The sequence below is a fragment of the Ceratotherium simum genome, chromosome 6 (genome assembly GCF_057802395.1).
Source record: "Ceratotherium simum simum isolate JZ-2026a chromosome 6, ASM5780239v1, whole genome shotgun sequence".
Classification (NCBI taxonomy): Eukaryota; Metazoa; Chordata; class Mammalia; order Perissodactyla; family Rhinocerotidae; genus Ceratotherium; species Ceratotherium simum.
In genome coordinates this window covers 8,827,963-8,854,653 of record NC_141905.1, presented here as the reverse complement: position 1 = coordinate 8,854,653, position 26,691 = coordinate 8,827,963, and the positions used below count along the sequence as shown (strand labels likewise).

General features: G+C 36.2%; 1 protein-coding gene across 2 annotated transcripts in view; it reads left to right on the top strand.

Moving 5' to 3' along the window:
• The window catches only part of PARG (poly(ADP-ribose) glycohydrolase), a 126,628-nt gene that overhangs the window by 36,418 nt on the left and 63,519 nt on the right, over positions 1-26,691 (top strand). For both annotated transcript variants that reach the window (XM_087431838.1, XM_087431837.1), the window contains exons 8-9: positions 22,181-22,273; positions 26,492-26,649. In XM_087431838.1, coding sequence (XP_087287964.1) covers positions 22,181-22,273; positions 26,492-26,649 — 251 coding nt within the window. The remainder of the gene's footprint in view (positions 1-22,180; positions 22,274-26,491; positions 26,650-26,691) is intronic.

Here is a 26,691-nt window from a genome sequence, read left to right as displayed (position 1 = left end):
ACTTGGCCTTTGGTTCTTTTTGCCATCTTCTTTATGTTTCCTCATTACTCTATGGTTCTGAACTTTTTCATTGTTTTCTAACTTCAACCACATTCTCCTATCCATCTGCTCTTACTTCACACCTCATTGAGAGATTTGAGACCATCTAAAAGGTAAATTCTTTTAGTTCTTTCATTTTAGGTTTTCGGTATTCTTCATTCATCTCTTTCTTGTTATCTCAAAGGAAAAGCAAGTCTTAATCCATTCCTTAAACTCAGCTTGTCCAAAACAGAATTCTCCTTTAGGGTACGTATGTCACTGTATCTTTTCTGGCCTCATCCTTCTTCCCCCATGCCTGGTTAACACTTGCTTGTCCTCTAGTGTTCACCATAGCTGTTGCTTCTGTTACTGACTTTTACTTTCTATCTCCTACACGCTTCCTTGACGGAGGCTGTGATTTGTTCTTTGTTATGTCGCTATAGTGGGGACATAGTGCCAAGCTTTAAATACCATTTAATGCTGGGCACACTCAAATAGTGGGGACATAGTGCCAAGCTTTAAATACCATTTAATGCTGGGCACAGTCAAATCTTCAGCTCTCTCTGTCAGCTTTTTATATTAATACACAATAATTTTACTTCCTGAACACTTCTTGAGTCTCACCACTGTTTCTAAAACACTTGTTTAATCCATGCCGTCATCATGACTCAGATGCTATATTGCAACAGTCATCCAGCTGACCTCTATGTACAGTGTTGCTCCCATCAAATCCATCCTTTGTGCTGCTCACACACAGGGAGCTATCTGAAGCATATTTCTTAAAACCTTCTGGGGCACTTCATCTATTTTCGGCTCTACTGTGTGATATTTATGTATTCCATGGCCTTGCCTCTGCCCACCTTTCCAGCATCATTTCTTGCCACTTTCCTGCTCCGAATTGCTTGTGGTTCTCGGTCATGCTGTTTGCTTGCTCTTAATTTATCCTTTTAGACTCAGCTCAGTCTTAATCTTCTCTGGGAACTCTAATCTGTCCTCCCAGCCTCTACTAGAAAACTCCTCTGTGTGCTCACAGTAGTACCTGTGCACACCTCGATGAACTTGCCACATAATGCATCACCTGTCCATGAAGTGTCTACATCCTTCATGAGGCTGAACTTCTCCAGGGCATCTTAGTATTTTCTAGCTTATGGCTGGTGCTCGGTAAGTGTTTCTTGAACAAACTTCAAGATTATTCAAGGAGAGTAGATCAGCATGCAGAAATGTGGGCCATAGACTCTTACTAAAAGATTTAGGAATTATTTATGTAAAGTAAAGTGATAGTTGACCATTTGAGATTGGTAGAGAGAAAAGATGAGGCCAGTACACATAACTCTTATGGCTGTTTATATGGTATTCTTACCCTAAAAAGTAGTAAGTTTCCAGAGGACAGAGATCTTGCATTTTTACCTTTGTGTTTACTCCTCACAGTGCTCAATATGATGTCCTGGGCAAAGTGGGCACTCAATATATGCTTGAACTAAACAGCAGCTTTAGCTAGAGTTAAGTATAAAGTAGAGGATGGACCTATTGGGCTGTTCTTTTTCTTGGATTCTTGAGCTCAGCTAATCCACAGTTCAGGGTCCCATTTACCTTTTTATTCTCTACATGTAAGAAAAGAGTGAATGCCCAAGATGATAGATTGAGCCTGAGCTCTTAATCTGTTTTATTTGATGTAGCTAAATGCTATATCAGTTGTCCACATGTCTTCAGTTTTATATAGGCTATAAAGCCAAAATTGTTTCTAAAGGATATTTGACCATTTTCAAACTAATCTATATTTTAAAATGAAGTGCAGTTACCAAAAGTAGCCTGATGCAATTAAATAAAATTAGGTGCATTTAAAAATCCCCAAACAAAAAGGTACAGATTTAGGTATATGTATTTGTACCATTCAGCTGTACATGTGTCTAGGAACCTCTGAATCTTCCTTGGATTGCTCTGGTGACTGTTTCATTGGAGTGGAGTAGCAAGTAGGACTAGATCTGTATTGTTCCATCAGTAGCCACTAGCCATATATGGCTATTTAAATTGAAATTAATTATAAAGTGAAATAAAATTTGAAATTCAGCTGCTCGGTCACACTAGCCACATTTCAAATGCTCAGTCCACACATGTGGCTAGTGGCTGCCATCTTGGACAGCACACATATAGAACATTTTGTTGACTGCAGAAAGTTCTGTTCTGCATTGAACCAAGTCACCTCTAAGGTTCCTTCTGCATCTGACATCTTACTAGTCTGGCTACCTAGAAGCTGCTGCTGGACAGGTCTCCTCACAGGGAACTTCAGAGATTTTTCGGCCTTCTTTGATCACATTTAGAATTTTTTCTAGATTGGGTATTACCTGAAATAATTGAGTTATTGAGTAAAACTGGGTCAATTTTTGAAAAAGGTATTTTCATTGTAATAGCATAGCATTTGATCTAACTACTGATGCATTTGTATTTTTATTTTTTCTCCAAATAATCTGCCACTAGAGGGTGCCCTCAAACCTTTTGGGGAAAATTATGTTTATTTCACCCTTATTAATAAGAGTGAAGTTTGAACTATACTGGAATTCATACTGGATAATTTAAGAATTAAATTAACAGTTAAGCACTATAATATTCAAGTATGCACATTACTTGATATGTATGGCAAATTATTTTTATAGTGGTGGAGGTTGAGAAGCTGTCAATAAACTGTCTTGAAAATTACTTAAAAGTAAAAATAAGTAATTTTAAAGTATATCGTATAGTTCAAAAAATATTGTTATTAAATTTAAAAGTGTAAACGTTAATAAGATTGAAGTTATTGCTCACTTATATTTCTTGGACAAAGTAAGTCCATTTTGTTTTCTGGACTAGAAAACTTAATATTACCATTAGCTATATCTCTGAAATCTTGTCATGTTGAGTTAGATTGCTTGTCTATAAAAGATGGATAATAATGTAACTATATGGTATTGAAATATCTGTTGGCTTGTATGTAATAGCATTGTGGTTTGGTGGTGTTTGCAAAAGTGATTGATGGATATGGCCATGTAGTCATGCAGTAATAGAAGTGAGAGATGAGAAGACCTATCAGAGCACCTTGTGGTAGTGTGGGATTATTCCCTAGAGAATAATCGTTTACCATAACAGTACTGTGAAGTAAATTCTTTTTTGGAGACAGAGGATAATGAGGATGTTATTATTATATTTTGTCCTTTATAAGGTAAGGGTACTCTGCATTTTATTATTAGCATGAGAAAAGATAGTGATTATCAGTAAATACTGTTTTGAAGAGAGCTTGCTTCATGTTTCATAAACCTACACTATTCTCTTCTTCATGTTCAATCTAATGAGATTTGTGTAGGAAATACTGTGGCTGTTTTCAATTAGAGGCATATTTTGGTTCAAGAACTGGACGAAGGTGTTCTTCCTAAATTGGTTGTGTTGCCAGATTAGTTGTTAATTACTTGGACTTTGGAGTACATAATAGTGAAATTTCCACACCCATCTACAAAAGCCTGTGAATTTTAAGCCACTGATGGCTTGTTTTCTAAAGTGAGAAACTAGTGCAGAGTTGTGTCGTGAGAAACAGAAGAGCGACTAGGAGAGATTGGTAATGGAATTGTGAGGACAGGCAGGAGGGCTCTTTCTCACTTCATTTCTCCTTCCTCTTCCCTGTACTGGCTAATAATAGTTTGGCTGTGGGATTGGAGATTAAGAATAAAGGGGGATTCCATTGCTTAGCACTCTTTTCCCTTTTTTTCTCCTTCTGCTGGCAACCAGAGATGGGGAGGAAAAGGAAGTGACTATAGCAGCCTGATTTATCTCATATTAAACAACTGTCAAATTAATATAATGACAGGGCCGGCCCCGTAGCTTAGCGGTTAAGTGTGCGCGCTCCGCTGCTGGTGGCCCAGGTTCCGATGCCGGGCGTGCACCGACGCACCGCTTCTCCGGCCATGCTGAGGCCGCATCCCACATAAAGCAACTAGAAGGATGTGCAGCTATGACATACAACTATCTACTGGGGCTTTGGGGGAAAAAATAAATAAAATTATAAAAAAAATTAATATAATGACAAACACAGGTTATTTCCAGTGTAAGTTACAGGATAAATGCTTTAAAGTCTCTTTTATATTTTCCTTAAAACAAATCATTTCAAATGCTTATAATGAGCTGTGATTTTTATCAGTGCTTCCCAGATTTGAGTCATAGCACTTTGAAAATTCATAGAGAAACTCTTAATAGCTATTTGAAGAGGAAAACCAAACCAAATCCAAAGATGGCAGAGAGGCAGGGTGGCTTCTCAGCACAGCTGTTTTCCCTGTGTCCCCACTGCTGCCCCTTGTTAGCACTCAGCCTTTCATATCACCTTGCCTTCTGCCACCACATTCATTTTGTACCTCTTTTGATGCCATAAGATAAAATTTTGGGGAAGTCATTTAGGTTCGCAAATGAGCTTACTAATTTCTGAAATATGTCTTCTTAAATATGAAAATATTAGACTGGCTATTTCTTGAAAACCAATTGGACTTTATTAAAATTTGGAGAACATTTTTATTGAAGCCATAATTGTCATGGGTGATACACATGAGAGATCACTCTGTGGTTGGCCTGTCAGACTTGCATGAGCTTTCAGAAATTAAGGGGAATGAGTGAGTTTGTTTTCTTGTAAGCTGTCACATTCTTCTCTTCAAAGTGTCAGCCTGAGTCACACACAAATAAATGTTAGAAACATTCACCTTCTCCAGTTGATTTTTTTTATCCTTACATAATTTAGTGTTATAATTGTTTTTTTCCTCTAACATTTAATTTTTTGTAGTCTAGAAACATGCCTGAAGAATAGGTGGATCTGAAAGATCTTAATAATTCTGACATATATTGTTTCTTTTTAATTTTTAAAATATGAACCTGTCTCTCAGACTTGAGAAGCTCTAGAGGGAGCTCCCGTAAGTTTTAGGTATATTATAGAAAGCTCAGTCCATATGCAGTTTAATTTACTTTTCTTTAAAAAAAAAACAAAACAACAAACCACTGGTATTTGTCCTAAACACTGGAGATTCTGATAGGCAGTAAAGAGGAGGAACAGGATGAGCTTTGTGAAATTATCTATGATAGAATGTGTTATTTATTTTAACAGGTGTTTTTTTTTTGAAAATTTTATATATGAATATTACTGTTCTAGACATAGTGAATCAATATAAATCTTGTCTTAAAGGAACTTCTAGTAAGCACTAGAAGGCATGTCCATAAATAACCACAACATAAAGCAGGAAGTCTTAAGTGTCTTCTGAAAACAAAGTACAGACAAATTACAAGAGGGAGAATTACCTTCTAGCTGGTGAGTCAATTTGGATAGACTTTGAAGCAATGTGTTGTTTGAGCAAGACATTAAAAGGTTAGGCAAGTTGTAGAGTTGAGTAGGAAAGATATTCCTGGTATAGCGCAAATTGTATCTAGAAGCACAGGTAGGTTCTAGAGAAGAGTAAATTGCTGCATTACCTATTATGTAAAATGCATAAGAGGTAGTCTGTGTGTGCATGTGCTAAATAAGACTAGACAAGCATTTAGGGCCAGATAGTTGATTATTAGTTCAAGGAGTTTGTACTGTATTGAAAAGGCAACAAAAAGCCATTAAAAGCTTTTAAGTGGAGCAGGGACGCATAGGGTGTACTTGGGGCAGAAACTGAAGGTGGGCTAGCAACAGGGCAGCAGTTAGCTTATTGTAGTGATCTTGGTGAGACTGGATGAGGGGCTGAGTCAGGGTAGCTTAGTAGTGATTAAGAGGAGGTAATGAATATGTGAGGTCCTGCTGGATCAATCAATAGAACTTGGCAGTTAATTGATGTGGGGGTGATGAAAGAAGGAGGCTCCAGAAAGGTGGTGAATTACTGGCCCATTAGACAATAATACTTTGCCTTTGTATGTGGGGCCTTAGAATTCATAAAACACTTACAGCTGAGCTTTCATAACTCTGTTTATCCTTATTATGGATGAGGAAATAAAGTATTGGGGAGTTTTTCTATGTTAATACAGAAAGAAATGCAGATCAGGGCCTATAACTATAGTCTTCCAGTTTCTTGACCAGTGCTCCATTCTCTAAAATACCCTTCCTTGTGAACCTGGGAAGAAAAGTCCTGACATCTAGTCCCAGTGTATGCCACTAAGTTTGAATGTGGGAAATTGCTTTACCTTCTTTGAGCTTTCTCCAGGTATTCCTTATGTTTCCTATTTTGTAGGGATACTTTGAGGGTACAATGTGACGTTTTTTATTTTCATCAGCTCTTTATTCAGCAAATAATAACGAGTACTAAATACTATGCTTGGTGCTGAAATACAAGATGTATAACATACAATCCCTGCTTTTTCAGTGTTTCACAGACTAGAGAAGGAAAGGAGAAAAACATGTAAATAAATAATTACAATAAACCATAATAAGTGCTGTAATACAGATATGTGCTTGTGACTATAGAGTCACAGAGGAAGGAGTGGTTAGGAAAGTCAGGGAAGGCTTCACTGGGAGATGTGAACTAAGTCTTGACACATAGTTAGGGGTTTAACTGTAGTAAAATGTTAAACAAGGGATAGGGTAAAATATGCATCATCATTATAATAGTAGCTACTATTTGTTGAGAGCTTCTAAAAGCCAAGGAGCCCCAAGGATTGCCAGTAGCTACTAGAAGCTAGGAAGAGGCAAGGATGTATTCTTCCCTAGAGCCTTCAGAGGGAGTGTGATCCTTACAGCACCTTGTTTTTGGATTTCTAGCCTCCAGAGCTGTGCAAGAGTAAATTTTTGTTATTTTAAGCCACCCAGTTTGTGGTACTTAGTTATAGCAGCCCAAGGAAACTAATGTAGTGTGGTGCTAGTGTAAGAATCAAATTGATCCATGGAAAACCCAGAAATAGATGTCTGCTTATGCTTATGTTGAAAACCAAATGATTTTCAACAAAGATGCCAAAGCAATCCAATTGGGGAAAGACATCTTTTCAACAAATGGTGCTGGAAAAACTGGATATCCATATGGGAAAAAAATGAACTTCAACCCTTTGTACACAGCATACATAGAAAATAACTCTAAATGCAAGAGCTAAAACCATAAAGCTTCTGGAAGAAAGCAGCTTTGTTACAGGCATAGGGAATGATTTCTTAGGACACAGAAAGAATTAACCATAAAAGAAAAAAATAATAATTATGTAATACATAAAATATATAAAATAATTATACATATACGATAAAATAATACATAAAATAATTTGTCATCAAAAGACATTAAGAAAATAAACAGACAAGCTAAAGACAGGGAGAAAATACAGTCATGTGTTGCTTAACAACGGAGAGATGCTTTGTGAAAGGCATCGTTAGGCGATTTTTGTCATTGTGCAAACAACGTAAAGTGTACTTACACAAACCTAGATGGTACAACCTACTACATACCTAGGCTTGATGGTACTAATCTTATGGGACCACCGTTGTGTATATGTATGTGGTCTGCTGTTGACTGAAATGCTCTTATGTAGTGCGTGACTGTATTTGCAAAACATTTATCTGACAAAAGACTTGTATTTAGAATATATCAAGAACTCAATTCAAAAATAAAAAGACAAAGCAAGAAAAGTTTAAAAGACATGTCACAACGAAAGGTATACAAATGACCAATTAGCCCATTAAAAAGTACTCAATATCATTTGTCACTGGGGAAATGCCAGTTAAAAGTAGAATGAGAAATTAGTATGCTAACAATAAAACGACCAAATGTAGATAGAGATGTAGAGCAACAGGAACTCACGTACTTTGTTGTTGGAGTATAAAATGATACTACCACATTGGAAAAAGGTCTAGTAGTTCTTTCGAAAACTAAGCATATACCTACCCTATGACCCATTCCTTTCTGTACCTACCCAAGAGAAATGAAAATATGTGTACACAAAAAGTGCTTTGTTTATAGAAGAATGGTTATAACAACTTTACTTATAATAGCCAAAACCTGGAAATAGCCCAGTGGTCTATCAACAGGAGAATGAATAAACAAATTGTGGTATATTCATACAATGGAATAAAATAGTAAAAGGGAACAAAATCACTGATACACACAATATAGATGCATCTCAAAAACATTGTGCTGAGAAAAAAACAGCCTTACACAAAAGAGTACGCATCATATGTTTCCAATGTATGAGGTTTTATAAGAGGTGAAACTAATCTTGGTAGAAAAGAATTTAGAACAATGGTAGTCTCTAGGTGTGGGGGCGGGAGTTGGCTGGGATGGGGCATGAGGGAACTTTCTATGGTGGTAATATCCTATATCTTGATAGGGGTCTGGGTTATGCAGGTGAATGCATTTGTAAAATCTCATTGAATGGTACACTAAGATTAGTTTATTCCATTGAATGTAAATTTTGCCTCAAAAGAAAAACATCTGTAAACAAACATTAAACTATATCAGAGGTGAAATGTACTTCTGCCCACAACTTACTTCAAAGTGCATTAAAAACAGATTGATGTGTGGGTAGATATGTGACAAAAGTAAATATAGTAGAATGTTAATTGTAGTGAGTACATGGGTGTTCAGCGTATAGTTATTTTCACATTGCTGTATTTTTTAAATTTTTCATTATATTGGGAAAAATGGTTTCCATCAATTGGGAATAGTTAAAAAATTATTGTACGTGCTTACTACAGAATACTGTGTAGCATTTATCATTCTGTTACATGGAAAGACTTCTAAGGCTTTCTCTTAAGGCAAAAAACAAGTTGCATATAAATATAGTGTATACCATTTACTGAAAAAATTACCAAGGAGTGACGTCAGCGTCATGGTGGAGTGAGCTTTCCTGTAAACTCTTCCCCGGATGAGATACAACAAAAGGAGCAGTCACAGACCAGGAACGGACTCCTAGACAGCGAAAAGCAAGATCGGAAAGATCCACACTGCCGCACATCTGAGAGTGGAATGAGCTGGGCCCCTGGAGGAAGTGGGGAGAGGTAAGGAGAACTCCTCTCCCTCCCCATCAGATCAGCGATCCTGGTCCGTGCGGCTCCCAGAGAGGAGGGAGGGGCGGCCCTCTGCGGGGCAACCATAGCTCTTCAGGCTCAGCCAGTGGGAAACTCCCACACAGAGGACTCAGAACTGCTACAGGGTACCATCAACATCTAAGCACCCCAGAAGAGCGGATAATGAGGGGCGAGCGAGAAGCCCCCCATGCCAGGGACCCAGCGGGCAAAAGAGAGAGCCCCGCCACGGCCCGCATGCCTGACACTGCAGCTCAGCTGACCAGACCAGACCAAGCCGCCTGCAGATCGCAGCGAGCAGCCGGGGCGGAGTGCAGGGGGCTCAGATTACATAGCCCTTAACCCCCACATGGTGGCAGCGGGTGGAAATTGCAACCACGTATTTCCAGGATAAGGAAAAAAAAACCAATACAGGAACCGCAGTGCAAAGGTACATGAAATCACCAGACCAGAAGGAAAATGACAAGCACCCAGAAACCAACCCTGAAGACACAGAAATCCATAACCTAAACGACAGAGATTTCAAAATACCTGTCATAAAAAAACTCAACGAAATACGAGATAACACCGAGAATTCAACGAGATTAGGAGTTTCTTCACAAAAGAGATTGAAATCATAAAGAAAAACCAATCAGTACTGATGGAGATGAAGAACACAATGGAGGAGATAAAGGAGAATCTGGAATCTTTAAAGAACAGAGCTGACAATATGGAGGAAAGAATTAGCATTATAGAGGACAGGAATACAGATATGATCCACGTGGAAGAGGAGAGAGAACTAAGACTAAAAAGAAATGAAGAAAGTCTCTGAGAAATATCTGACTCTATTAGGAAATGTAACATAAGAATTATAGGTATTCCTGAGGGAGAAGAGAGGGAAAGAGGAACAGAGAGCCTATTCAAGGAAGTAATAACTGAGAACCTCCCAAATCTGAGGAAGGAGCAGGAAATACCAGTAAGTGAAGCCACTAGGGCACCTAAATACATCAACAGGCAAAAGGCCCACTCCACGACATATGGTGGTAAGGCTGGCTAAAGTCAATGACAAAGAAACAATATTAAGGGCAGCTAGACAAAAACAAAAAATAACGTACAAAGGAACTCCTATCAGGCTCTCAGTGGATTTCTCAACAGAAACTTTACAGGCTAGGAGAGACTGGAATGATATGTTCAAAATACTGAAAGAAAAACTTTCAGCCAAGAATACTCTACCCAGCAAAAATATCCTTCAAATATGATGGAGAAATATTAACTTTCCCAGATAAACAAAAGCTAAGGGAGTTCCTGGCCACAAGACCCCCACTATAAGAAATACTCAAGAAGGCCCTCAGGCCTGAAGAAAAGAAGAGAAAGGGAATAGAAAGCTTGGAGCAAGGAGAAAAATAGGTAGACAAAATCAGAAAAATAGTAGCTCTTTACCGGAATAGTTTAGCAACCACTTAAATATCAAAATCAAAGATCAAAGGAAGGAATTCACCAAAAATAAATATAACCTCATCACTGTAAAAACATACCAACAACACAAGATAGAATAAGGTATAACAAGAATGACTTAGGAGGGGAAGAGGAAAGAGATTGAATTGACTTTGTATAAGGAAATAAGAGGCCATCAGATAATGGACTATCTCATACACAAGATTTTTAATACAAAACTCAAGGTAACCACTAAACAAATAATCAAAACAAAATCATATGTGATAAATGAAGAGAAAACTAGAAGAGTCATAAGACAGAACAACCAAATGGAATTGGCAGTCCAAAACAAATGGTACAAGAAACAAAGGAAATGCAAAAGAACTGGAAAATAAGTGACAAAACAGCAACATTAGCCCTCATATATCAATAATTACCCTAAATGTAAATGGATTAAACTTTCCAATCAAAAGATACAGAGTGGCAGGATGGATTAAAAAGCAAGACCCAACAATATACTGCCTCCAGGAAACACATCTCAGCTCTAAAGACAAGCACAGGCTCAGAGGGAAAGGATGGAAGACAATACTCCAAGCTAATGGCAAACAAAAGAAAGCAGGTGTTGCCATACTCATATCAGACTCATATCAGACAAAGTAGACTTCAAGATAAAACAGGTTAAGAGGGACAAAGAAGGGAAATATATAAGGATAAAAGGGACACTCCACCAAGGAGACATATCAATTATAAATATATATGCACCCAACATAGGAGCACCAAAGTACATAAAGCAACTAATAACAAACCTAAAAGGAGACATTAACAACAACACAATAATAGTAGGGGATCTTAATACCCCACTTACATCAATGGATAGATCATCCAGACAAAAAGTCAATAAAGAAACAGTGGACTTAAATGAAAAACTGGATGAGATGGACCTAGTAGACATATACAGAGCACTCCATCCAAAGACAGCAGACTACACATTCTTCTCAAGCGCACATGGAACATTCTCAAGGATAGACCATATGTTGGGAAACAAAGCAAGCCTCAGTAAATGTAAGAAGATTGAAATCATAACAAGCATGTTTTCAGACCATATTGCTATGAAACTAGAAATCAACCACGAAAAAAAACTGGGAAAGTGACAAAAATGTGGAGATTAAACAACATGCTACTGAACACCCAATGGATCATTGATGGAATTAAAGGAGAAATAAAAAAATATCTGGAAACAAATGAAAATGAAAATATGCCATACCAAATCATGTGGGATGCAGCAAAAGTGGTCCTGAGAGGGAAACTCATAGCAATACAAGCCCACCTTAACAAACAAGAAAAGGCCCAGGTAAGCAACCTTAAATTACACCTAACAGAACTACAAAAAAGCAGAACAAACAAAGCCCAAAGTCAGCAGAAAGAGAGAAATAATAAAAATCAGAGCAGAAATAAATGAAATTGAGACCAAAAAAACAGTAGAAAGGATAAATGAAACAAAGAGCTGGTTCTTTGAGAAGAAAAGCAAAATTGACAAACCCTTAGCCAGATTTACTAAGAAAGAAAGAGAAAAGCCTCAAGTAAATAAAATTAGAAATGAAAGAGGATAAATTGCAATAGATACCACGGAAATACAAAGGATTATAAGAGATTACTATGAGAAATTATATGCCAACAAATTGGACAATCTAGAAGAAATGGATAAATTCTTAGACTCATACAACCTCCCAAAACTGAACCAAGAAGAAATGGAGAATCTGAATAGGCCAATCACAAGTAAAGAGATTGAAATAATAATCAAAAATCTCCCAAAAAATAGAAGTCCCGGACCAGATGGCTTCTCTGGTGAATTTTACCAAACATTCAAAGAAGACTTAATACCCATCCTTCTCAAACTATTCCAAAAATAGAGGAAGATGGAGCACTTCCTAACTTATTCTGCGAGGCCAACATCACCCTGATACGAAAGCCAGACAAAGATAATACAAAAAAGGAAAATTACAGGCCAATATAGCTGATGAACATAGATGCAAAAATCCTCAACAAAATATTGGCAAACCGAATACAGCAATACATTAAAAAGATCGTACACCGTGATCAAGTGGGATTTATACCAGGGACGCAGGGATGGTTCAACATCCGCAAATCTATCAACATGATACACCACATCAACAAAACAAAGACTAAAAACCATATAGTTATCTCAATAGACGCAGAGCAGGCATTTGACAAGGTACAACATCCATTTATGATAAAAACTCTCAACAAAATGTGTATAGAAGGAAAGTACCTCAACATAATAAAGGCTATTTATGACAGACCCACAGCCAACATCATACTCAACGGGAAAGACTGAAAGCCATTCCTCTGAGAACAGGAACGAGGCAGGGCTGCCCACTCTCACCACTCTTATTCAACATAGTACTGCAGGTTTTGGCCAGAGCAATTAGGGAAGAAAAACGAATAAAAGGAATCCAAATAGGCAACGAAGAAGTGAAACTTTCACTATTTGCACATGACATGATTTTTATATATAGAAAACCCTAAAGAATCCATTGGAAAACTATTAGAAATAATCAACAACTACAGCAAAGTCACAGGGTACAAAATCAATCTACAAATATCGGTTACATTTCTGTATGCTAATAACGAACTAACAGAAAGGGAGCTCAAAAAGATAATACCGTTTACAATTGCATCAAAAAGAATAAAATGTCTAGGAATAAATCTTACAAAGGAGGTGAAAGACCTATACAATGAAAACTACAAGACATTATTGAAAGAAATTGATGATGACATAAAGAAATGGAAAGACATCCCATGCTCACGGATTGGAAGAATAAACATAGTTAAAATGTCTATATTACCTAAAGCAACCTACAGATTCAATGCAATACCAATCAGAATCCCAATGACATTCTTCACAGAAATAGAAAAAAGAATACTAAAATTCATATGGGGCAACAAAAGACCCCGAATAGCTAAAGCAATCCTAAGAAAAAAGAACAAAGCTGGAGGCATCACAATCCGTGACTTTAAAATATACTACAAAGCAATAGTAATCAAAACAGCATGGTACTGGTACAGAAACAGACAAACAGATCAAGGGAACAGAATTGAAAGCCCAGAAATAAAACCACACATGTACGGACAGCTAGTTTTCAACAAAGGAGCTAAGAACATACAATGGAGAAAGGAAAGTCTCTTCAATAAATGGTGTTGGGAAAACTGGACAGCCACATGCAAAAGAATGAAAGTGGACCATCTGCTATCGCCATTCACAAAAATTAACTCAAAATGGATCAAAGACCTGAAGGTGAGACCTGAAACTATAAAACTCATAGAAGAAAATATAGGCAACACACTATTTGACATTGGTCATAAAGGAATCTTTTCAGATGACATGCCTACCCAGACTAGGGAAACTAAAGAAAAAATAAGCAAGTGGGACTTTATCAGATTAAAGAGCTTCTACAAGACAAATGAAACCAGAAGGAAGATGAACAGACAGCCCACCAGCTGGGAGAAAATATTTGCAAAACATATATATGACATGGGGTTAATCTCTATAATATATAAAGAACTCGCACAACTGAACAACAAAAAAACAAACAACCTGATCAAAAAATGGGCAGAGGAAATGAACAGACACTTCTCCAAAGAAGATATACAGATGGCCAATAGGCACATGAAAAGATGTTCAACATCAGTAATAATCAGGGAAATGCAAATCAAAACAACACTAAGATATCACCTCACACCCATTAGAATGGCCATAATCACCAAGACAAAAAACAACAAATGTTGGAGAGGATGTGGAGAAACAGGAACCCTCATACACAGCTGGTGGGAATGCAAACTGGTGCAGCCTCTATGGAAAACAGTATGGAGATTCCTCAAAGAATTAAAAATAGAAATACTGTATGATCCAGCTATCCCACTACTGGGAATCTATCCAACGAACCTGAAATCAACAATCCAAAGAGGCTTATGCATCCCTATGTTCATTGCAGCATTATTCACTATAGCCAAGAAGTGGAAGCAACCCAAGTGTCCCTCGACTGATGATTGGATAAAGAAGAGGTGGTATATATATATACAATGGAATACTACTCAGCCATAAAAAAAGACAAAATCGTCCCATTTGCAACAACATGGATGGGCCTGGAGGGTATTATGTTAAGTGAAATAAACCAGAAAGAGAAAGACAAACACCGTATGATCTCACTCATATGTGGAATATAAACCAACACATGGACAGAGAAAACTGTATTGTGGTTACCAGGGGCAGTGGGGGTAGGGGGTGGGCACAAGGGGTGAAGGGAGACATATATATGGTGATGGACAAACAAAAATGTACAACCCAAAATTTCACAATGTTATAAACTATTAAAACATCAATTAAAAAAAATAACACTTCCACAACTTGGTACTATCAGCCTGTACAACCAATAAGAGTTTCTAAAATAAAAAAAAACAACAAAAAAAATTACCAAAACAGCAAGCTAAGTTTCTATATGCACGTATATATAAATGTTTGGAAGGAGTTTGGGAAAGAGACATGCATCTGTTTATGTCCAAGAAGTTGTTTCAAATTGAGAGTTTGTGGTCAAGGATAGCTTTGACTTCATCTGAATTGTTTGGCATTTTTAAGAGAAGAATGCATTCACATATTACTTAAAAATTAGTGGAAAAGAAGGCTTAAGGGCTCATTATAGAGGGGCTTGTACACATGGGAATAAAAAGTCCATTGTAATCAAAGAAACATTAGTAATCAAAGAAACAAATAATAGTGAAGTGTCATTTTAGCCTATCAAATTGCAAATATAACAAGAATGTGAGAATACACAGTATTAGTAAGGAATAGAGTTGAGTACTTTCTTATACAGCACCAGAATATCAATTGATAGCACTTTTCTGGAAGGTGACTGGGCAGCATATATCAAAAGCCTTAAAAGAAAAAAAAGCGTATGCTTTTTGATATAACATTTTCACTTGTAGAGCTATTCAAACAGATGCACAAAGATGTATGTACAAGGATATTCATTGTGATGGTAATTATAGTAGTAGAAAATTGACAACAACCTATAAATCTATCATAAGAGAATTGGGGAAATAAATTATGGTGCTTCTGCGTGGTAGAATAATACCCAACTATTCAAAATGGTGATGTAGGGTTATATTTATTTACATGGGGAAATGTCCACTATGTAAATGAAAACAAAATACAAACTTTAATAGATAGTAGCCTGGAAGGATATATCCCAAAATTTAGCAGGATATCTTGACAGTGGGTTTATGGGTGATATTTATTTTCTTTTTGTTTATATTAATTTTCTACAGTGAAAATGCATGACTTTTTAAAAACCCATTTTCTTTCTAGTGATCTTTATGAAGACTATATAGCACATTGGCAGATTCTTTTGTTGTCATATTAGATGAAAAAAATATACAAAGTTGTTTTAGCAACATGATTTCAAGTGATTTTTTCTGTGTAAGAAGAAAAACACTTAAATGTAACAAACACTGTAATGGTTATATTAACTTCAGGATCATAGGATTATGAGTTTTTCCCTCTTCTCTATTTAGATTTTGGTGTGATATACTTTTTATACTGAAAATTGTTTAATAAAATTTGATGTTCTAAACCTTTTATATAAATTGTTTTGAAAATTGTCACTAAAGAAGAATATTAGTAACTTTTCAAAATTTTACCAGGATCTAATTAGGTTTACAGCAATAGATAAAATGGAGTGACTTCAGGTGTTTATTTGTTGATTTGTGAGTGGTCACTATTTAAAAGCTGTTTTTTATGAACTGTTTGAAGAAGTAGATATATGGAAATTTACTCCTTTATTAAAATACACTAGTTTTCTGATTTTACCAGCTATAGATTCCACTTATTCAGTCAAAGTTCAGTAGTCGGTATTTAGTACTTTCTGTGTGCCGGGTACTGCACTTAGTAATCTAGGAGTATGTCTTTAGTATTAAAGCACAGATCACAGACTGTTTTAGTTGATCAAGTATTCTAAGAAAGAAGAAATAAGTAAAAATCTTTTTTCTATTTGTGTGCTTCTAGATATTTGAATCATTCATAATGTTCTGACATTTGACAAATTTAGTTACTCTATTTTAGTAGTTTGTCCATGTTTCTATCTGCTGATGGAAGAAAGAAAGATAGCTTCTCCATGGTCACTATGATGAGATTGCAGTAATTACTGTCCTTCAAGGTTAGGGCTGATGTATGGTGGAGGGAGGTCACAGAAAGAGCACAGGGCTTTCTGCTGTGAGATTCATGAGATCTGTGATCACGTCTGTTATTGTTTATGGTTCTGTCTTCATTCCTGGCACATAATAGATACTCAAATATTTGTTTACTGGCCAATTGAATGAACAGATCTGTAGTCTAAAGAGAGGAGAAGGGCAAAATAGCATTATAATTTTGAAACGCATTGTATCAATTCTGGATGAAACATACACATAGTTTTGGGGACTAGAATAAAAAGTCACTATCTACACACATGCACACACATATGCACAAAAACACTTGCTACATATAATTATCTATGCAGACTATCCAATAGGGGGCAGGGCTCTACTTGTGGGAAAATTTAATGAAACTTTCCTCTTTACCATCATGTAAATGCTTATCGTCATCGTCATCATCATCATTATTATAAATAAATAATATAATATATATTATAAATAATTGTTTATTTTTTATTATTTAAGCCTCTTGCCTCTCTTAAAATTAAGAAAGAATTTACGTTTTAAAAACTTTACGACATATCTTGGTTTGCATTGTATGGATTAATAAATTATAGAGATTAATAAATAGTAAATAATAATTTGTAAAAGGTAAGATTTGAATAAACATACTAATAATATGTGAAAGGGCATAAGATCATGATAGTTTTTTTAATTATGCATTCCATCTCAAACAGTAGCTGAGTTGGTTATGTTCTCTAATGACTTTTTTTTTATGTTTTCAGTTGTGTTTCCAAAGCAGCGTTAGACGTACGTCTGAAATGTTAATAGTTTTGAAGAAATCCAGTGCAATAAGGCTTCATCAGATAAATAAGTGATATTTTAAAGTTTGTGACTGAGAGCAAAGCATGGCAGCAGCTACTCATATGTCAATTTTAAAAGACAAGGACAGGTACTCAAAGGAGAAGAAGTTGTCAGCCTATTTAGACACTTAAGGTTAAATGTTTTTAAGTTAAAAATGTTTGGATAGACACTTCTCCCTATCACTCCTGCTAAATACAGGACACTATATATATATAAGTGTAAGAAGACTCTGAAAGGTGGAAAGAAGACTGACCAGCTAGGGTCTGTGGGCCCTCAGGAAGATATGGCACCAGGGTGGTATCAGCAGAGCCCTGGTAGGCAGCCTGAACTCTCACCCCACCCAGCAGTATCAAGATGCCTCTTCTCCTCCTTGCTCTGGAAGCCAACAAAAGTGGACTAGAAAACCCGAGTTTCCACTCCTAACTGGCAATAATGGGGTGGCTCTCCCCTTCCACTGTCACAGAAGGCCTGCTAAAACAAGACTTAAATAAGATCCAGAGTCTTATAACATAATACCCCAAATATCCAGATTCAATCAAAAATCACTCATCACCAAGAACCAAGAAAATCTCAACTGAAATGAGAAAAGACAATCAACAGACACGAACCCCGAGATAACATGGAAATTAGAATGATCTGACAAGGATTTTAAAGCAGCCATCACAAAAAGGCTTCAATGAGCAATTACAAACTTGCTTGAAACAAATGAAAAAATAGTCTCAGCATAGAAATGGAAGCTGTAAAGAGGAATCAAATGGAAATTTTAGAACTGAAAAATACAGTAACTAAAATTTTTAACAAATGCAGTGGACGGGCTCAGTGAAGAATGTGGATGACAAAGGAAAGAATCCATCACCTTGAAAAAGAACAAAAGAATTACTCAATCTGAACACAGAAAGAAAATAGACTGGAAAAAAAAATTAACAGTTTAGGGACCTGTGAGACTATAAGAAAAGATCTAACATTCATGTCATTTTTAGTATTGGAAGGAGAGGAGAAAGGGGGCAGGGCTGAAAAGATGCTCAAAGAAATCGTGGCTGTAAACTGGAAATAATAGCTGAAAATTTCCCAAATTTGACAGAAGACATGAACCTACAGCTTCAAGAAGCAGAGCAAATGCCAAACGGGATAAACCCAAAGAAATTTGTGCCAAGACATATTGTAGTCAAACTTCTTAAAACTAAAGGCAAAGAAAAAATTTGAAAGCATCAAGAGAAAAATGACACATTGCCTCTAGGGGAAAGACAGTGTGAATGACAGTGGATTTCTCATCAGAAAACACAGAGGCCAGAAAGAAGTGACATAATATTTTTGAAGGACTAAAAGAAGTGAATTGTCAACCCGGAATTCCATATCGAGTGAAAATATCCTTCAAGAATGAAAGGGAAACCATGGCATCTCAGATGAAGGAAAGGAAGAGAATTTGTCATTAGTCGACCTATCACAAAAGAATGTCTATAGGAATTTCTTGAAACAGAAAGGAAATGATTGGGCCGGCCCCGTGGCTTGGTGGTTAAGTGAGCGCGCTCCACTGCTGGCGACCCGGGTTCGGATCCCGGGCTCGCACCGACGCGCTGCTTCTCCGGCCATGCTGAGGCCGCGTCCCACATACAGCAACTAGAAGGATGTGCAGCTATGATACACAACTATCTACTGGGCCTTTGGGGGGAAAAAATAAATAAATAAAATCTTTAAAAAAAAAAAGAAAGGAAATGATAAAAGATAGAATCTTGGAACATGAGGCAGGAAGAAAGAACAACAGAAAGAGTAAAAATATAAATATAATAGAATTTTCTTCTTGAGTATTCTAAATTGTGTTTGGCATTTTCTCTTTTACTATTTTAAAAAATCACAACACTGTCAAATGTGGTTTGCAATATATATATAGGGAAATATTGAAGAAAATCATATTAAATGGCGGAGGGTAAAGGAACTTAGAGAAAGGTAAAGTTCTTATACTTTACTGGAACTGGTGAAATGTTGACACCAGGAAACGGTGATAAGTTATATATAATGTAATACCTAGAACAGCCAATAAAAAAAAAAAATCTGTTCAAAGAGATGTACTCAAAAAACACTTTAGGTAAATAAAAATGAAATTCTAAAATATGTTCAAGTAACCCACAGGAATGAAGGGAAAAAGAAAACAAGTAAAAAAAATAAAAAATAAAAAATGAAATGAATATGTCCTAACATATCAATGATTAAATGTAAATAGTCTAAATTCACCAATTAAAAGATTTACAGAGTGGATTTTAAAAAATGACACACTATATGTTATTTACAAGAAATCATTTCAGACACAACAATATAGGCAGGTTGAAAGTAAAAGGCAGCTGTATTTGTAATAGCCCCAAACTGGAAACAACTAAAATGCCCCTCAGTAAGTAAATGGTTAAACAAACTGTGGTATATTCATACTATGGAGTACTACTCAACAATAAGGAGAAATTAGCTATTGATACTTCATCAACTTGGATAGATCTCAAGGACATTATGCTGAGTGAAAAAAGTCAATCTTAAGAGGACACATACTGTATGATTCCATTTATATAGTATGACAAAATTATAGAGATGGGAAACAGATTAGTGGTTGTTAGGGCTTAGGAATGGTTGGAGGAAGGAGGATGTAACTATAAATGAGTAGCATGAGGGAAATCTTTGTTGTAGTGGAACACTTCTGTGTCTTGATTTCAGTGGTAGTTACACAAATATACACGTGATAAAATAGCAGAGAACAATACACACACACTGTACCAGTATTCATTTCTTGGTTTTGATATTGTGCTATAGTTATATGAAATGTAACCACTAAGGGAAGCTGAGTGAAGGGTAAACTGGACCTCTCTATACTATTTTTACAACTTCCTGTGAATAATTATTTTAAAATAAAATGTTTTAAAAAGCAAAAAGATAAATCATGAGTAAGAAGAGTTTGAATATCTTAAATGTATACATTAATATATTTTATGGATTTTCGGGTACAGGGAAGCAAATATCTTTAATGTGTGCATTAAAATTGTAAAATAGTAGAATGCCTTCTGTGAATGTATGATTTTTTTTTAATTTAGTTTTTATTTTTAGTAGCATTAAAGGGCTTATAATGAAGAGGCAGCCATTTAACCACTTCAAACTCGTTAGCTTTTTTTTTTTAACGTAACTTCACATTATGGAAGATTAGAATTTAGCTATCATTCACTTCCCGCATCACCACTAATGCAGCCTTATTTCTACTTCCCCATTTTCCCACTATAGTTATCATATTCATTTCAATTAGATCCATATTTTGTTTTTGTAGTAGGGTGGTAAAAACACTATTCATGTCTGAAATATGATTGCTTTTCCACTCTTGTACAACTTTTTGTTTCCCTAGATTTAATAATTGTCTTGTGTTGTTCACTTGCTTAGTTTTCTCTATACCTATGATTAATTGAATTCCAAACTCCCTGAATTGCAAATACCTTTCTGTTCATCCTGAATGTCAGTTTTCCCATCATGCTGATTTAAAGAGGGAGGTAAGTGTAGGTTGGGTTTTAGAGCTTTGGTATAAAGAAAATTCTTAGTGTTAGAACTTCCCTGTAAAACCAGAGTGAATGTAAATTATCTTTGTTATTTTTTCTCTTTACACACCTATCCTGTCCAGATGCAGATAGACGAGTGAATGTTCCTTTATTTCAGCTTAGCTCCTGATAGCAAAGGAAATCTATAGATATTTGTGAAGAGTCTCCTCAATCCCAAACATTGGTCACATGGGGAAGTGAGGAGAGCCATGGAGTAGAGGCCACAACACTTGGGTTCTAGTTCTGATTTAGTTGCTACTTGACCTTCTCAATCTGGGATGATCAGGGAACCTCCTTGGCCTCAGTTTTCTTTTCTCTACTGTAATAATGACAAGATCAGACTGGATTATAACTGAGACCTCTTCTAGTTCAAATGTGGTTTCAGATAAATGATTTACTTTAATCCTGACTGTGTATGTAGTATCTCTAAATTAAGAGTCTTTTCATTTTCAATACTTTTAAAGAAGTAACCCTAATGTTTAGAGAGACATTGGATTAAAAGACCCAAAGTAATTTCTAAAGCCTTGTAGAGAGAGGAAATTATAAAAGACAAAAATGGCCATGAATGTTGGCTTTGTTGTACTTCAAATTATGATATGGGAATTGTGGTTTTAACTTCCCAAGGGTGCCTGGAAATGGAAAATTGTAAGGTCATCAGAAATCTCATTGTTTACTACCCAGTAGGTTAGATTTGACACACATAATATGCTCTGAAATAATTAGTGTGGCTGTTATGGTGATTTCTTTAAGTTATAGACTATTGAAGCTAGATGGGTCCTTGCGGGCTTCTCAGAGAGTCCTTGGTGGTCTAGCAGTTTTTGGTTGATGTAACCAAGGGCAGAATGTACTGTTTTTCATTTGCAAGTGTTTTATTAATTGTGAATGTTAACAGGAGAGAGATTTCATACTCGGGATGCTTAATTTGTTTTCAGAGGGCATTAAGGTGAATTATATACATTTGGAAATGAACTTGTAAGTTAATTAGTGCATCTGTTCATGTGCTTTTATGTGTGTTTGATGATGCTGATAATGTGCTTTATTATGGGATCCTATGAAAAGCAGATATGTAATTTAATTTCATAAAAGACATTTGTTCATTGATTATTATTCACTGATAACATATTTTATTGGTTTTCAGGTGCTTGAAGAAGCAGAAGCTCAACATTTGTATCAGTCCATTTTACCTGATATGGTGAAAATTGCCCTGTGTCTGCCAAATATTTGCACCCAGGTTGGTGGAAATAACTTCTTCCTTAGTAGCTGTCTTGAGACTCACAGTTGAATTTCCTTTAAACTCTAATGGCCAAGGTCAAAGAGAGAAGAGAGAGAAGGGAAACTATTTTTGCCAAAGAGTATGATGATTTTGCTATATTAAGGAGAGGGTTAGAGGCTAGAGAGAACACTGCAAAAGGACATTAAAAATGCAGCATTCAATTTCTGAGCTTTAGTTCACACTGTTGAAGTTTGTTTACTCAGACTTGTCTCTTTTTGTTTAAACAATCTCGAACTTAAAAAAAAAGTGGTCATTATTTCAAAACATACTAACAGATTTAGAACATTTTATCTTCAAAATGGCTTAATACTACCCACTGCCTCCCACCTCCCCCAAAGTGATATATTGTATCACAAATGGGCTCATGGTACTTTCTTAACTTTTAAAAATAAAAGAATAAATCTGGTATTATTTCATTTTGTTTGGAGTATATTAATTATTTATTTCTATGTAACAAATAATCTCAAAATTTAGTGGTTTAAAACAACAAACATTTATCATCTCACAGTTTCTGTCCATCAGGAATTCGGGAGCAGCTTAGCTGAGTAGTTCTGGCTCAGGATCTCTCTTGTGGTTGCAGTCAGGATGTCAGCCAGGGCTGCAGTCCTCTGAAGGTTTGACTGAGACTGGAGAAGCCACTTCTAAGCTGGCTCACTCGCATGGCTGTTGGCAGAAGGCCTCAATTTCTTTCTTTTTTTTTTTTTTTTTTTGTGAGGAAGATCAGCCATGAGCTAACATCCATGCTAATCCTCCTCTTTTTGCTGAGGAAGACTGGCTCTGAGCTAACATCTATTGCCAATCCTCCTCCTTTTTTTGTCCCCCAAAGCCCCAGTAGATAGTTGTATGTCATAGTCGCACATCCTTCTAGTTGCTGTATGTGGGACACGGCCTCAGCATGGCCGGAGAAGCGGTGCGTCGGTGCACGCCCGGGATCCGAATCCGGGCCGCCAGTAGCGGAGCGCGCGCACTTAACCGCTAAGCCACGGGGCCAGCCCAGAAGGCCTCAATTCTTGCCATCGTCTCTCCACAGGCTGATTGGGTGTCCTCATGACACGGTTGCTAACTTCCCCAAAACAAGCAGCCCAAAGGAGAGAGCAAGGAAGTGGCAGTGCCTTTTTTGCCATAGTTTCTGAAGACATCCAGTGTCACTTCCACTATTTTTTTATTCATTAGAAGTTAGTCACTAAATCTAGCCCACACTCAAGGAGAAGATAATTAGACTGTACCTCTTAAAGGGAGGAGTATCAAAGAGTTTGTGGACATATTTTCAAACCAGGAGTATCAAAGAGTTTGTGGACATATTTTCAAACCACTGTAAGAGGTTGTTGGTTTGTTCTTTGTGTTTCTCACAACAGTGGCTTGAATTTGCTTTTGCCTTTTATTTCTGGAGCCAGCCCCCTTGCCACATGGATGCTATCCAGGTTTCTGCTAACACTGTTACTCCATAGGGGCCCTAGGGACATTTTGGGTGGAACAATTTCTGAATGTGTGGGATGGTCCCACACCTTGCAATCTGTCATTGAAATACCACCAAAACCACAAGCAGTCATTGGGGCAACGAGAAAACGTGTCCAGATGCCTGAGGGCCATGCCACCTTCAGTTGAGAACCACTGAATGTTTTTCATTGTACCATACTTGTTAGCATTTTACTGTGATACTTCCAATTTTATTTCACCTCATTAATGCATTGTATCTGAAATAAGTTTTTCTCTTGGGCAGGGAAAATATATTTTAAAACTCCTCTTGTTCTAGTTTATGTTGGAAGTTATTTGCTTGCTTATGTTTTATGCTCATTCTTTTCCCATTCCCTCCTTGCTTTTCCCCTTACCTGGTAAAATTTCTCACTACCTCTTAGGTTCTGCCTAACTTTTACTTCCCCTGCAAAGCCTTCCCTACCTCTCCCAGCAAAAGTTAATCCCTCCTGGAGCGCTCAAATCATACTTGCACATTATTTTGTAATTTATGTCTTTATATATATATCTCCTCCCACTAGATTGTAATCCCTGAAGGGAGATCCTCTTTGTGTCCCTGAGTTTAACATAGTGCTTAATTAATGCTTTTTGATTCAACATATAGTTCGTAATTGGCAATATATAGCCTTTAGGTATGAATCACTTAATCTTTTCTTCCCCTCATGCGTAGGAGAGAGGTTTTAATATTTTTTTTAATGAGATGTATATTCAAAAGCATTTAAATTTGTAAGCTATAGCGAGTCACTTGGTAGAACCAAAATCAGACTCATGGCTCCCCAATGTTTTGTCCTGGCTTAAAACAGCTTTGTTCATCCATTAATGTATTAATGGGGAGAACATTTTAATTCTGTGCTCTGTCCTCTACTGAAAAGTAAATCTCTGCTGTGAAAGTTAACATTTCGATTTGATATCAAAATATATCTTTGGCAAGTTAAATTGCGTATATTCTTATTTAATGATTTATCTCATTAACATTTTCTAGGCCAAAGCAAAAGGTAAAATTCAGATTTATGAAAAGGAAATTAAAGGAAACAAATTTTGGACATGAACTTTTTGAAAGATCTTGGTTCATATTATCCAGTCTTTTATTTTATCTGCCTGAGCGCTTGACGCTAAGATTTACATCCTCTAGTTTTCCCCAAGTATGAGCTTTCAGGCATTTCTCCTCACCAAGAGACCAGAAATCATTTATTCTATTTAAAATTATACTATTTGGTTATTTGGAGGACAAGAAATGTTTGTGTTTGAAGTTCATTAAACCTAAAATATCACCATTAATTTTTAAAATCATTTTTGTGGATAATTTGGTAAATGGTAGTTAAAAACTCATTTCTTACTAAAACCAAGTAACAGTTTGCTTTAAGCCATTGACTCATTGTCACCTTTTCTAAACTCATTGCTGGATTGTAAATAAATGTATAGGATGGGAAAAGAAGATCAATATGAGCTCTCTATTTCCTCTTTCTTTGAAATGATGATCACTAAGGCCTCAAAGGAGAGAGAATTTTGGATACCATAGTGAAAATAAATTCTTTACATTTCGCTGGTTTACCTTTGTATCTTCCCAAGGGAAATAGTTGAAATGCAAGTTTAACCTTATCTTATTCTAGCAATGATGTGTATTTTCTGTCACTTATAAAAAAGTTAATTGTTAGAGCACTGCAGTTTTGATTTGTCTCGTCTGCCTTCCCTCAGTTTCATTTTGAGTGTTGATTCCTGAGATTTGATCAGGACAGTTCTCTATGCATACTGGTTTGAGGTTAATGCAATTATCCAAGATTCTTAGTTCTGGGTCTTATTGAAAGGAGAAGGAAATGCATCTCTAAATATTACATTGGAGCATTTTGAAACTTAAAAACTGATATGGAAACTGGCAGCTGGTCTTTGGCTTTACCATCGTGTCTTTAAAAACATATAGTTTAAACATTTAAAATAGAATAAAACCCATTGAACACAATACTTAGGTCCTGTGGATTATGCTAAAAATGAAAGGTCAGTGAACTTGGGCTTGGTATAACTAGAAACTATTTCAGACATAAAAAATTTGAAGGAAAAATGTCCTGCATCTTCCTTGACTTGGAATGATTATGTAGGAAATGCCTCTCTTCTTACAAGTTATGCATAAATCTGTATACACATGTTTCATTGATTGTTTTAATAAAATTGGATTTGGGTCTCATAAAGAAATTGTCAGTGTGAGTTGTGATTCAGAATTAGCAGGAAAAGATTTATTTATTGAAATATTTTCCTTAGATCATTTTGTTTAGGACTAAAATAGAAAAATTGCACTGTCCAACCATCTTTAATATAAGTGAGAACAAAATTTAGCATATGCAATAATAGCTAAACTCAACGTTGCCTTTTTCTATTTCATCCTTTGTTTTAATTTTCGTTACATGGATAATGTGTTTTTAGTTCTTACTTGCTAAAGCAATTTTGTGTTTCACTAATAAGTAATGTTTTGTGTTCTCTTCACTATCATTATTATTGATTAAAAATTTGCAGTTTGTCAAACAGGTACATTTTTCCAATCATCCTTGATGAACTGCCCTTGACTTCCACAGTATTGCTGATTTAAGGATTCAAGAGTGGCCTGAAATTATTCCTGCCTTAATTTAGCAAATGCAATTTGGTGCCTCTGCTTTTGAAATTGCTAAACTAATTATTGCTCATCTTGTCTGTATTTTTTGTTTCCTCTATCAGCCAATGCCACTCCTAAAACAGAAGATGAATCATTCCATCACAATGTCGCAGGAACAGATTGCTAGTCTTTTAGCTAATGCTTTCTTCTGCACATTTCCACGGCGAAATGCTAAGACGAAGTCGGAGTATTCTAGTTACCCAGACATTAACTTCAATCGGTATGTTTTCAGAGAATGCCTCTTTAACAATGAAATAGAGAA